Below are 15,079 nucleotides of genomic sequence, written 5' to 3'. Positions count from 1 at the left end.
CATCTTTACTATTTTATGAACATGCAGGAACTTTTTCATATTAAAGGATGCTGTAGCTCGTATGTCGACACACTGACCTAGCTTAAAAATGAGAACTGATTTTAGAGTTCTTCCCTTAAACTCCTGGTAATTCACATGAACAAATCCCCACAAGGAAAATTGGTTCTGCTGCCTTTGTATCTCCTGTAAGAATACAAGTAACTTGTTAGTACTTCCTGATGATTATTTTGTTGATTTGGCTCATTGTAAGTGCAGATCATATTGCATTAGCTTTCACAAAAACTGCTTTCTCACCATCATGGTTTTGACTTGATTTTCAAAGGCCCTTAACTTTAATCTACATTTGGGCAGTGCTGGTTAGCCTCTTTGATGGGTCCCTTTCCTCACAGTCATCTCCTGTATGAAGAAAATTACCATTTAAAGACTCACCCAAACTGCCTGGATCTAGTTGCATGTGTATGTTCACATCACATATTTTTAAAGATAAGTGGTTATCTTATCTGTTGTCCTCATGAGAGAAACAGACATCTTAGCTTTTATGTTCTGGCTGATGAATATGGTATAATGGTAAGCTATATGACTTTTGTATATCCAACATTAGTAATTAATTCAGTGTAACAGTAAGGTAATTTTCAGATTTTTTTTTTTGAGAAATCTGGGAATTAATAATTTTACCCTTCATACACGAGAAATTAACACAACATTGGGAACTGACTATATTTCAATAAAAAATTTTTTTACCCTTTACTTATAGTTTAAGATATTATGTTATTATTCCATGGATTCCTCATTAATATCATGATTGTATGTGACCATATACAGACTTTATTATAGCTGATCTCTTCTATCTTTAATTTTAAAGGACTTTTTGAATTGCCAGATGGTCAGTTGGGTTATAAAGTTAGTTTAGCCAGCCAGCCTTCCAACCTGCATTTATTTATTGATTTAACTTTTACCATATGAGGTACTGTGTTTGCTGTGAAGATATAAAACTGGATGAAACAGTCTCTGCCCTAAAGGGTGTTATAATCACTTAGGTGAGGTGATATGTATGCAAATGAGGCAAATACAGCATTGACTATGACGATAACCATTTGAGACAGAAAACAAAGTGCCTTCTTATTAAATATCCAAGTTACTTACAGTGGGCAGCATCAAGTATGGAGCAAGTAGATTTTGGGGTAGGTAGATTTTAGAAGGTAGAAATGTTCATTGAGGTTGTAATTCCAGACAGGCAATAGAATGAACAAAGGTAATAGATCGGGGTACTTGGACCACAAGAAGTGGTGGAAGAGAGAACGGAGAGAAATGAGCCAGGAAGGTAGCTTAAAGCTAGAACTCGAAGACCTTTCAAGTAAAGACTTTAAAAAAGACTTTTCAATTGAGACTTCATGGTACAGGCATCAGGGAGTTGTGAAAGGTGTTAATACTACAGAAAGATGTGATCAGCGCTGTGCTTTCACTGGGGCATGGAGGCTAGTTAGGAGGCCACTTCCATAGTCAAGGTGGGAAACCAGGAAGGTCTGAACCAGAGCTGTGACAGGGAGGAGAAAGAAGAGCTGTGGAGACAGACTCCACAGGCTTGGTGACTAATCAGGGTGTGAAGTAACAGAGAATGAGTTAGAGGTACCGGCAGTTTGGGGCCTGGCACACTTAGAAAATGAAAATTGAACAGATAAGAGGAGAAAGTATTGAGTTATTCTGGGTATAGTGAGTTCCTCAAGCAGTGGGAAAGGCCAGGAGTTCAGCAGTGGATTCACCACAAGTAGGCTGTGCTTCCTGTTGACCTATGGACGTAACCTCAGTTTGTTGCTAGACTTTTTAATTTGAAAACTTCTCGAACTTGAGAAATAAAAAGCAACTATACAAAGGCTGTTTCACATAAGTACAAATCAGTACTTGATGCAAAGATGTAGTTAGCAAGAAAGCCTTTTAGTCTTCTTACTTTCTCTTTGGTACACTTCCTCCCAATATCTTTACCCGCTGTCCAGTACAGTGTCTATCAGCCACATGTCGCTTGTGAGCACTTATAATGCGGCCAGTTTTATTGAAATGTACTATAGTTAGTTATAAAAATACATCCCAGTTTTCAAAGATTTGGTATGAAATAAAGAATGTAAAACAGCTCATTAATAATGTTTTATATTGATTACATGGTAAAATACTTCGGATATTATTTCAGGGCTCCTCAGCACCACCCGCATGTCAAGTGATTTGCTAGGACCCAACACATTCATCCTCACAGCGAAAATTATTACAGTGAGAGGACTAGCAAGGGAACAAGACTGTCTGAGTCTGGAGAAATCCTTTCACGGGCTTCCTTATGCTCTCCCCCCCACCCAAGAGGGGCACAGTAGAGGGGTTCATTTCTCCAGCAAAAGAAAAATGTGGTAACGTACAGTGTTTCTGCCCAGAGAAGCCCATTTAGAGACTCAGCGCCCAAGGTTTTTATTGGTGGCTGTTCACATAGGCACTCTCAGCCTTGCATGTACCAAAATTTTAGACTCACAGAAGGAGAGCAAGTATTTGGCATAAATGACACTGTTAACACAAACTTGGCACCATGAACCACCCTTATCAGTCAGGGAAAGGGGAAAAGCCAAGTTCCCAGATGCCAGCCAAGAGCCAGTCTTGCGCGCAGATCCTTCCGAAGGAGCAGCCTTGGTCCTGCTGTATTAACTCTCTCTGCACAGATACATTAGGTTAAATAAACTGTTAGTAAAATTAATTGCACCTGGTCCTTTTTAAAGACTTTCCTATGGCTACTTGCTCACATTATATTTATTTTGGGCAGGAGTGATCTAAATCTTACATGAAAAATTCTTCCGTAATGTGTTTTAGTTAAGTTATATTCTCTAAAACGCTAACGATTTCTCTTTAGTACAAACCTGAAAAATAAACGTGAAAAGCCTCTTGCAAGTGGTATCTTTACCCTAATCACTAAATGCCAGACCAACTGAAGGCTGCAGTAAACTTAGCTGCATATCCCAAATTTAGCTTTATTACCCAAGAACAAAGAGAAAACCATCCCTCCAAAAAATGTGATTAAAATAAAAAATTTCATAAATTTTTGTAAAACAAAAATCCCAGTTTGAAAATCTCCTTTGATAAGCACATTCGAGAGCTCCAAACAGTACATTTTTACATGCTCATCATTAATTCAGATTGTTCAACTCTTTCTTTTGTTCTTCTCTAAGCTGTTCATGATTTGTACTTATTATGATTTCATCCATTAAAACAATATTTCTGAAGAGATTTATATAAATGAACTAATTCTGCATGAGAGATTCACTTCATATCATACCCATTGTAGATTGCAGATGTGACTAAAATAGTATAACTTGGCTGCAGTGAATGATACAGAATAGCAATCAGAATATATTTGACTTCTTCGCAAGCACTGAATACTAATGTATGCCTCACCCTTTAAGAAAGGAAATGGTTTTAGGAAAATAATTTCTAGGACTTGAATTGTGAAAGCAGCAGAAGATATTTTTGTTAGAATAAATCCATAATGTGATTTTCAGTGACATACTGCCCTACGGGCTCCCTGCAGGCTTAGTTGAAGGATAGAACCATCTTTCAGCATCATTGCCACATCTCATTAGAAGTAGAGGGGAGCTGAAATCCTAACCCCCCTTCTTTCCCGCACCATGACCCAGGAGTGAGTAAAGTGGGAAGGTAGAAAGTCCTCAGGCGAGAAGAAGAGAGCAGTTCATAACTGGCAGTATTTTTGCTATTATCTTTGTCCCTTATAGCCATTTTATATAGTTTTAAATTGAAGCATGTCATTAGCATCCCCTGTCAATAACTGAGACTTTGAGTCTCATTATAAACAGCCTTGCTTCTTCACTGAAAATCCATGAATCTTAATACATTTGTAATTATAAATATAGCTCACATTTCTACACCACGAAGTCTGACAATACCAGTGCTGCTTCCTAATTGCTTTAGATTATAATGTGGAGAACAGTTATAAAGAACTCTGCAGTAAAAACTAAGGGTGTTTTCACTCACCATTCAATCAATAAGAAACACTGAGCAGAAGACCTCTCTTTTTGCCACTTTTGAAGCTTTGAAGAGCCATCAAAGTGTGGTCACATAATATTCTGCTGATAAACTTTAAGAGCTATTGATAGTTTGACTCAGAAAGTCAGAATACCTAGAATCCACAGGGTTGTTTATAACCTCACTCACCCTGTCTTGAAAATAGCTTCTCCACCCTGTATCCCCACTTGTGAACTGGATAAAATAAGTAAAATTAAGATTCAACATACGATATAGTAATATAGGATATAGTAATGTAGGATATAATAGAGTTATGGTATGATATGTAAACAAAACTCCAGTTTTTAGAAATGAGGAATTCAAAAATGCTATTTGTTCTGTAGGACATTTGTTATATTTTAAACTGCACACATTTGTGTAATATAATTTTATGATATATACACAACTGAAGTGGGTACACTAGCTAATTTTGTACTTGAATAAAATACCACCATACATCTTCATGGGCTTTTCTGTTCTCAACCTAACAGCTTATTTATGTAACTAATACCTTATCGTCCTTATGATGAGCTTTGAAACCATTAAGCATTTTTTAAGAATTATACAAAATATGAAATTACATGGTATATATTCCTTTTATCTTTACTGTTGAAAATAATTTTTTAATTTCAAAGAGTGTTTTTTTCCCTTTTTCTTGTGGTAAAATCAGCATAACATGAAGTGTGCCATTTTAACCACTTTTAAGTGTATAGTTCTTCAGTGGCATTAGGTACATTCACAGTGTTGTATTGCCATCACTACCTTTCATGCCTAGAACGTTTTCATCGTCTCAGATTGAAACTGTGTACCCATTAAATGCTAATTGCTCCTTTTTCTCTCACACCATTCCCTGATAATGTCTGTTCTACTTTCTATCTCTATGATTTTGGCTACTCTAAGTATCTCATATAAATGAAATGATACAATATTTGTCCCTTAGTGCCTTGGCTTATTTCACTTAGCATAGTGTTGTCAAGTTTCATCCATGATGTAGCATGTAACAGAATTTCATTCTGACTTTTAAGGCTGCATAATACTCCGTTGGATGTATAAGCACATTGTGATTATCCATTCATCCATCAACAGACACTTGGGCTGCTTCCATTTTTTGGCTCTTGCACATGATGCTGCTGTGAACAGCAAGCGTCTGTTCGAGTTTCTGCCTTCAGTGCTTGTGAGCGTGTATCTAGAAGGGGAATTGCTAGAGCTTATGGTAATGGACATCAGTTTTTGAGGAATCACTGTACTATTTACCATAGCCGCTACACCACCTTACATTCCTACCAGCAGTGCACAAGTGTCCCAGTGTCTCCACATCGTCACTAACATTTTCTTGTAACATTCTGAAAAGGTGTACCAGGCTACATACTAGTTTTATAAGAACCATGGGAAATACAGTTTATCCCTGAGTATCGGGTTAGAACTGCCCAGATCTGCTTGTAACTGGTATAACACGACAGCGTTACACGACCCATACTTGGCTGACTCCGAAGATGAGGGTCTTCTGCTACAGAGATCCTACTCCGGGACCCAAGCATCTGCGCTTCTGGTACCTGCAGCGGGTCCTGAAACCAGTCCCCTGCGGACACTAAGGGGTGATCATATATTCATACTGTCATTACGCTAAAAACAATCTTTGGTGCCCAGCCTAAGTACAAGTTTATGAGTCAGCATCACACGATAGCTTATTGTTTGCATAGTACAGAGTGGATTCATAGAAAGGCCTTTGAGGTAAAATATTGACTCTGTAAGAGTAAATGTAAAATAAATCAAGATTTATCATCTGTATGCTTTCTATTCTCAGCAGTAAAGTTTTCTTTTTTCCTACAGCTCCCTGTACAGGCAGCACTTTCTTTTGCCATAGCAACATGTGCATCAATAACTCTTTAGTCTGTAATGGCGTTCAGAACTGTGCGTACCCTTGGGATGAAAATCACTGCAAAGGTGAGTCCACTGGTGAAGGCCAACTTTTTTAGAGAAGAGTGGCCATTGCCTTTCATGAAGAATGTAAAATGTCTTTTGCTACAACTGTGCTTGGTATAACTGCTTTGGCAGGAATGAATACATATAAAATGTTCTCTTAAATGGATCATAGGCCTCTGGAATGTGGTAAAAGCAAAGAAAAATACTTATTCTCAACAAGAGTATTTTTGTAAGATTATGTTTTTTGTCTTAAATTGTTCAACAGTAAGTCATGGTATTTCCTGCCCTTATTTTCTTAGTCATTTCTGCTGTAAAGGTACCTTATTCTCAAAATAATTTAGAATGTAACCTAGGGTTTTGTTATTTTTAAATTATATGGAAATGCTATTTAATAAAAATCAACTGATAGATTCAGTCTTACAATTTAAAAACAGACTCATTATAAGGACTACTTTTTTTTTTATTCCATAAACTTCCTATGCTGTATTTCCAGTGTATACTCTCTGAAAGATAAATATGGCTTGTGGTAATACTAATTGAATATCTACAAACTGATTATTAAATCTCTGTTTCAGTAGTAAGGTTTTATTCTCCCAAGAGTTCAGTGGAAGTTTAATGTAATCTGATACGGCTATTTTAAGTACTTGAGATGAAGTTATTTTCAGGTGATCATTCAAAAACAGACCATGATAGCATACCTGAGTGGGTTAGTCAGATCATTTTAGAAGTTCTCTCTTGCTTAAGGCCAGCAGTAAAAATACTGTGGGTTTACCCACACCTACCACAGAGCAGAAAGCTGAACTTGAAAGAACGAGAGTATTTTGTTTTGGTGTTTTCTGTAATCATGTGTTACTTTGATTTGCAAACTGTATGCATTCATGTGCCTTCTCAGTAAAGAACCAAGTCCTTTTCTTTTTTTGTAATCTATCTAGCTGTATTATGATTGGTTAGTTTAACTAGAAGTCATAGGACTATTTTGTTTGCTTAAAAACCTACTTTAAAATTGCATTATCTGTATTGTATTTGACCCAGTGTTCTGCTTTACGTAAAAATACTTTTACCAGTTTGTGACCGGACTCTAATGAATTTTAAAAGTCTCATAGTTTTCTTTTCTCTTTCTGCAGAAAAGAAAAAAGCAGGACTATTTGAGCAAATCACTAAAACTCACGGAACAATTATTGGCATTACGTCAGGAATTGTCTTGGTCCTTCTCATTATTTCTATTTTAGTGCAAGTGAAGCAGCCTCGAAAAAAGGTCATGGGTTGCAAAACTGCTTTTAATAAAACTGGATTCCAAGAAGTGTTTGATCCTCCTCATTATGAACTGTTTTCACTGAGAGACAAAGAGATCTCTGCAGACCTGGCCGACCTGTCGGAGGAGCTGGACAACTACCAGAAGACGCGGCGCTCCTCCACTGCCTCCCGGTGCATCCACGACCACCACTGCGGGTCGCAGGCCCCCAGCGTCAAACAGAGCAGGACCAACCTCAGTTCCATGGAACTTCCCTTCCGAAATGATTTTGCACAACCACAGCCAATGAAAACATTTAATAGCACCTTCAAAAAGAGTAGCTACACTTTCAAACAGGCGCACGAGTGCCCTGAACAGGCCCTAGAAGACAGAGTAATGGAGGAGATCCCCTGTGAGATTTATGTCAGGGGGCGAGAAGACTCTGCACAAGCATCCATATCCATCGATTTCTAATCTTCTACTGAAGGTGACCCTGATTATTAAGTGTGTACGGGCGCAGCCCTCAGAGCACCATGCTGCTCTCAGCAGCCAGCCCTCTTCTCCTGTCAAAACTGGAAAGACCTTCATTTCCCATTAACCTATTGTAATGGTGAAGTTTTTATTATCTCAGGCAGTCTATATATGTTAACCCAACCGAGGAACTTAACTCCATTCAGTTAAAAAAAAAAAAAAGCATCTATTGTTCAGTGTCACACACACAAAGGCCCAGTCGCACAGCATGAGGAGGAGGCGCAGCGGCGCCGCCCAGGCTCTAGCTGCCCGCGGGCCTCAGCAAAGGAAGGCGCTCCTGGCGGACACAGCTCTGTCAGTGTTTTGGTCCCATGATAAGTTTAAAAGCAAGATTTTTCTTCGCATTCCTTTTATTTTCTTCCCTCTAAATTTAAATTGTTTTAGAAACCAGTAAGTTTACCATTGCAGTTTCTTACATAAGTATTAAACAGTTAACGTATCACACATATTTCGATATAGGCATTGTTCTGGGATTTGTCAAAATGTTACTAGTTACTGTGGTAAGTGCCAGGTAAGACCCAGAGTTGTGTTTCATCCACCTGTTTCTTCTTGACTAGTTTCTATACTGCTGTCTTTTAATTACTGGATCCTTTGTCCTTATTTTCTGTGATATGATTTAGCACCTTTAAGTAATATTTTGTCTTAGTATATTATACTAGAAAGTTTCATAATCCTGGGATGTAGGCCCCATTGCCAGTTATGACTAAAATTTGAAAAAGATTAAAACTTTTAGAAATTCTTTGAAATTTCCCAAATTTCATCACATTCAGCAGTAGCCCATTTCATTCCTGTGAGCAAAAAGTCATTTAACTCATTTGGGAGGAAGCCTATAATCACATTTTCTTTCCAGTGTTTCTCATCATTAGATCTGTGTTTCCTATTATTTTTATAAAAAGATCCTTTCACTCCCTTTGTATTGGTTTATCTCATGGTGTATGGTAAGCAAGGTTATATGGGAGCTAAAGGAAAATGCCTAAGAAACTGTATAAGCCTTTAGATTGCTTCTTACTTGGGACAATACATTTTTCTAATTCTTATGAGGAATAACAATTTTCACTTTTTTTTAAACTGCACTTTTGACCTTATGTTTTTTTTATGGTATATAAACAATAATTTATAAACATGATATAAAAACTCATTGTTTTTTTAGACTTTTGATATTATTTGATACTGTACAAAACTTTATTAAATCAAGATTAAAGACCTACACGGCAGATTCCTCAGTGTTCACGTTAGCAGCTTTGTATACAAATATGCTGTGATGGAACTGTGTGCTCTAATTTATTGTGAAGACCTTGGTAATGTGTACATAAGCTTCTGTTTCCTTTTGTTATTGCACTTAGTTTATGATAAGTTTTTCTCTGTGATATTTATTGTTCTAAATCACTACACAAATCTGATATTAAAATACACACTGTTACATGATTCTTCAATCATGTTATTTATGGCACTGAGATTTTGGATCTTTAGATATATATGGAAGGGAATCTATCAATTTACAACAAATACAAACATGCCATTTAAAAGAGATAAATTCTCGTTTTCTATATTTTTTGTAGTTCCCAATGAAATGTGAAATAGAAGTTTCACTGAATTTTGTTAATTCTTTTAAATATCACATCTATATGTTTCTCAGATTAATGAAAACTGTGACCTTAAGTATACTACTTCTTCAGAAATGTTTCTTATATCACACTTCTTTTAAAGTATATAATATCCAGGAGATAGGAAAACCTACACATAATATAGTCATGATTTAAGTTTTTTTTACAGCATAATTTCCTGTTTCAAAAACACAACTTGGGAAGGTAAAAAGACTTAATGAATGTAGTATTCAATGAACTAATGAACCAGAGCCAGATTAGACAGCTAAATTCTTTCAATAGCTGTTATTTAAATAGGCATTTTAGTAGGTAACGTGCCAGCCAGCGTTTGAACATAGTAAATCCTTAATGTAGTAATAATTGTGATCTCATTCTTCATGATAATGAAAGGAAAATTACCATATCTTCTATGTAAAATCATATCTGTTATAAAGACAACTGTTAAATCCATCTCTAACATCTAGATTATAGTAGAAAATAATACAATATGCTTAACTGGCCACTTGTTTTTATTTTTATTTTTGAAATTTGTATCCTACTTTCTTTTAAAAGGGCGTGAAGAGGCCTACAAAATGTAAAGCCTTTAAAGAAGACATTTAACATTAAAACAGCACAGAAGTACATGGTTTCAGGCAACTGAGCAAGTTGGACAACAAATTTGGTTCTAAATTTTCTTGCTGCTAAAACAAATGGTTTTGTATTTCAAAACAGAAAATTCAAAAACTTGTCACAAGAGGCTGGTTTTTTCTTAAACTAAAGAGAGGATTACATTGGACATCTCCGTGAATGTAAAGAAAATGCAAAATACAAAGGAAGGTCATAATAATAAATCTTAACCCAATGAAGGTACATCTTAGTGTGATGTTAGAACACTGGTTTCTGATCAGTTTATCTGCCGGGGTAGAGCTAAAGATCCAGGTGATCGACAGCTAAGCCAGCCTGGGACTGCCGCATAGGATATGCCTTCGCTGAACCCTTGATGGGTGTCAGATCTCCTTTATCTCTTAATTGAACGTTTGGCAGTGTGCTATAGGAGAAGAGAATGAAACAACAAACTTCAGGCATTGTTACCAGCATAATGCTAATTGTATATATTCTCTCATCTTTGAGGTCAGTGTGAAAACTTTGCAAATTGTTTACTAATGTGAAAGCCATAAATTTAGTAATTTAAGATAAAATTTAGCCATCTTGTGGAAATTATTTCACCCTTCACAGAGAGTATAGTACCCAGTGTTAAACACAGAGCGAAAAAAGGTAGATCTAGAGGAAGATCTTCAATTCAGGAGCAGCATTAAGTCCACCTGTGCAGGACTGTCATCATCACTGTCCCTCTGTGACATCCCTGATGCCAAAATTAACACAAGATGTCAACCCCCAGGTGCCGTCACATGGCAGGAAACCTCTAATCCCAACATCAAAAGCACTATTATGAGTGAAGTGCTATGTACCTTTTGTGAAGGGAAACACTCACTCCAAAGGTTTAACAAAAAGCAAAGGATTTTCCCACATTTCAAACCACAAAGAGATCAAAAACATTCCTTTGACTTAACAGCTTTTGTCAGTGTCTTTGTCATGTTTCAGATGATGATTAGGCATTAAAAGAACCTCCTAAATGTCTTCTGAACGTCTTTATAGCTCTGCTGTTGTCTGATGAGGATACCTCCTTGTTTCAGGAGCGCCTCAGCTGATGAGGCAGGACAGGAAAAGCCTAGTTGTGATTACAGGAGTAGTTTCCAGCCAGAGAAGAGTATGCTCTCTTGCGAAATGGAGTCTGCTATGTTGTTCATAATAAGAAGGAACCTTGGGATTTGGGGGGGGGGGGGGTTAAGATTCAAGAAAGATGATCTGGTCCAGTTTTATTAATGACAAGACTGAAGCCCAGAGAGGAGAAGTGAGCGCCCACGTCTCAGAGCTAGTCCAGCGCCCCTTCCTTGCTTCCTGCTGTCTCCCGCTTTAGCCAGCTACGTGTTTGGAAAGCTGTCTTCTAAACAGCAACCCAGATGTTTCACGAAAGCTTATTAATCACTCTCATTTAAAATGTAATTTATTCTATAATAATTCTTTTTCAAAGCATTATATTTTACTTTGTTATTCTACAATTTTGTTGCCATAATTTCTTGGCACCTGCAAACTCTGTGAGACAATTACTGTGAATTCTTAATAAACCATGTTTGTTAACAATTTGTAGCCTTGACACTAGACAGAAAGAACTTTCAGTGTTTGGCTTTTGTGATCTTTTTGAAATCTAAAGGAAACAATGTATACTCTAGAAATTAAACACTTGTGTGCTGTATCTCTTGAGTTTGGAGAATGATTTGAGTTCTGAGCCATTAAAATGACAAGTTGACCTCGCATATCATTTTAGCTTTCTGCAAAATCAGTTATCCATGTTTTATATACTTCTACTAACAGCAGATTCATCATTCTGAATTTGCTTTTCTTTGGCAACTTTTCCATATATTTCTGTGATTGGTTTAATGGCTACAAAAGTCCAGGAAATTAATGACTGGGGTGCACATTTATTATGTACATTCTTGAGTATATTTTTTGAAGCAATGATTTTTCTTTTAGAGACGAACGTCCAGACTTTTCATGTGTTTAATCCTGAAATTGATACTTTACGGTAAAGAAGTTGACCCTTGAACTGGAAATAAAACTCGTGTTTTGATTTCCTTGCTTATTGAAATTTCTAAAGTCTTTAGAATTGGCAAAGAATCTTAATTTCCTTCCAGGGCAAAGTTGGCATTTTCTGTCCAGTTGCTTACAAAGTGAAATAGTCATAGTTATGATAAAAATAAAAGCATCCTCAGGCTTTTAGACCATTTTAAGTTTTCAAACTAATCTTCAAATGAAAACGAATATATGTATGTATATGCATGACTGGGACATTGTGCTGTACACCAGAAATTGACACATTGTAATTGACTGTACTAAAATAAAAAAAATTTTTAAATAAATCTTCAAGTGAAGAACTTGAAGAAAAAAGATACACTTAGCCTTAGGTTGCCTGCAGGATCCAGGAGCTGCCTCAGGTGACTGGAGTGGCTGTGAGGCCTTCAACAGAGAGACTGTCAGAACACACTGTCTTTTTGAGGTGCAGAATGCGTCGGTCACAGCCACAGCTTAGGAGTAGATCTCATGAAAGGTGTACCCCGATGAGAAAGCAAAGGAAGGCAAAAACTTGCTTTACAATCACACAGATCAAGAAGCAAAAAAGAGAAGGGATGAAAGGTAACTACCACTGGTCTGTCTCCACAAATAGTTACAGAGTAGTTTTACTTCTTGTGTTATTTAGGATCAAGAAATGGCTTTTATCTGAACATGCTCTCACCTTCCAAGCTCTGTCATACTCTAACATCTGGTGCCACCGGGCCACGGAGCTGGTACATTCTTCATTGAAACATTTTGAGTACCTGCTGATTGCCAAGAGGAATTTCCATCAAAAATCTAGGTGTTGAGCCATGCTTTCCAAATCTAGTTTTGTTCTTCTGTTGGTGACTGTCCTGTTAAATGGTGTTTTGGTGAAGTATTCACAAATTTTGAACCAAAAGATGTGAATCATAGGGGAGTTCCTGCTATACCTTTTGAGTTATTTTATCAATCTGTTAGGTGTTAACACTGCAGAAGACAACTGAGCTCTCAAAATGTGCACAACTAGCAGACCGTGATCTTGTTGCAACTGACTCAAATGCACGGCCCCTACCTTTAACATTCATGGTCTTAATGCGATCTTACTTCCTCAGTCATTAGTTTTTAATATAAAAAAAAAAAGAATAAAGCTTGTGGTAGGAGGCTTTGAAGACGACTCCCAGCAACTCCTGCCCTCTGATATTCACAGCCCCATACCAGCCCTGCCCTTGAGTGTGGGCTGGACCCCTGCTTATTATGAACACTGAATATGGCCAAAGTGACACGTCTCTTCTGAGATTAGGTGACAGAAGGACTCTGTTTTCTATTTTGCTTGCCCACTAGTACTCGGGTGCCTTCCTGCTCTGATGGAAGCCAGTGGCCGCGTTCTGCGATGCTCTATTGAGAGGCCCCTGTAACAAGAAACCGGTATTTCCAGCCTACAGCTAATATGGTACAGAGGCCCCAAGTCCAAAAACCTTCAAATAACTGAATCCTGCCAGCAACACATGAGCAGATTGGGAAGGGGGTCCTCCCCCCACCTAGAGTCTTGAGATAACCACAGATAACAGCTTGATTGTAGCTTGTGAGGGACCTTGAGCCACACCTAGATTACTGACTCAGAAACTGAAGATAACGTATGTTGTTTTAAGTGACAGTTTAGCGGTAATTTGTCATGCAGCCATAATAGGAAGCTAGAAAAGACAATGGCATATTCAATTTCACTCCTTGGGCCAAAGTATTAGTGGAATTAGTTTGCAGGAAAAATGATCAATGCGATGGGCACATCTTGAACCTGGCAGCATGGAATGAGGACAGCCGGTCCCTCTTGCAGGAGTACCTGTCAGCTATCTTAGCATCCCTAGCCACAAAGAAAAACTTACTAAATCCATTCTCTCCCAATTAGGGCAAAAGATACTGAAATTTGATTCTGCATTTGAAATGTAAAATAGATTACAATTAAATCCAAACTCTTATTTTTATTGAAGTATAGTTGATTTACAATGTTGTGTTAGTTTCAGGTGTACAACAAAGTGATTCGGTTTTATGTGTGTGCGTGTGTGTATTCTTTTTCAGATTCTTTTCCATTATAGGTTATTAGAAGATATTGAATATAGTTCCCTGTGCTATTCAGTAGGTCATTGTGTTTATCTATTTTATATATAATAGTGTGTATCTGTTAATTCCAAACTCCTAATTTATCCCATTCCCCTACCTTTCCGCTTTGGTAACCGTAGTTTGTTTTCTATGTCCATGACTGTTATTTCCAGTTTGTAAATAACTTCATTTGTGTCTTTTTTTTTTGATTCCACATATAAGTGATACCATATAATATTTATCTTTCTCTGTCTGACTTAACCTTGCTTAGAATGATAATCTTTAAATCCATCCATGTTGCTGCAAATGACATTATTTTATTCTTTTTATGGCTGAGTAATATTCCATTGTATAAATATACCACAGCTTCTTTATCCAGTCATCTGTCGATGGACATTTAGGTTGTCTCCATGTCTTGGCTATTGTAAATAGTGCTGCTATGAACTCAGTATGCACATACCTTTTCGAGTTAAGAGTTTTCTCCCAACATATATGCCCAGGACTGAGATTACTGGATCATATGGTAACTTTAGTTTTTTTAAGGAACCTCCGTACTGTTTTCCACAGTGGCTGCACTAGTTTACATTCCCACCAACAGTGTAGGAGGGTCCGTTTTTCTCCACACCCGCTCCAGCATTTCTTATTTGGAGACATTTTAATGATGGCCATTCTCACTGCTATAAGGTGATACCTCATTATAGTTTTGATTTGCATTTCTCTAATAATGAGCAATAGTGAGCATCTTTTCATGTACCTGTTGGCCATCTGTATGTCTTCCTTGGAGAAATGTCTATTTAGATCTTCTGTCCATTTTTTGATTGGGTTTTTTTTTTTAAGCTGTAGGAGCTATTCGTATATTCTAAAAATTAATCCCTTGTTGTTCTCATCATTTGCAAATATTTTCTCCCAGTCAGTAGGTTGTCTTTTTGGTTTGGTTTTGTTTATAGTTTCCTTTGCTATGCAAAAGCTTTTAAGTTTAATTAGGTCCCATTTGCTTATTTTTGCTTGTATTTCCATT

General features: G+C 37.1%; 1 protein-coding gene across 2 annotated transcripts in view; it reads left to right on the top strand.

Moving 5' to 3' along the window:
* The window catches only part of NETO2 (neuropilin and tolloid like 2), a 52,994-nt gene extending 41,365 nt beyond the window's left edge, over nt 1–11,629 (top strand). Inside the window, exons 8-10 of one of the 2 annotated variants that reach the window (XM_072967299.1) lie at nt 5,878–5,991; nt 7,095–7,688; nt 9,889–11,629. In XM_072967299.1, coding sequence (XP_072823400.1) covers nt 5,878–5,991; nt 7,095–7,675 — 695 coding nt within the window. In that variant the 3' untranslated portion in view covers nt 7,676–7,688; nt 9,889–11,629. Of the gene's footprint in view, nt 1–5,877; nt 5,992–7,094; nt 9,153–9,888 lie in introns of those variants that run through there. The other variant, XM_006207869.3, reaches the window with a different exon arrangement.
* Nucleotides 11,630–15,079: the final 3,450 nt, after the last annotated feature.

The sequence above is a fragment of the Vicugna pacos genome, chromosome 9, assembly GCF_048564905.1.
Source record: "Vicugna pacos chromosome 9, VicPac4, whole genome shotgun sequence".
In the NCBI taxonomy this organism is placed as follows: domain Eukaryota; kingdom Metazoa; phylum Chordata; class Mammalia; order Artiodactyla; family Camelidae; genus Vicugna; species Vicugna pacos.
This window is presented reverse-complemented; position numbering and strand designations above follow the sequence as displayed.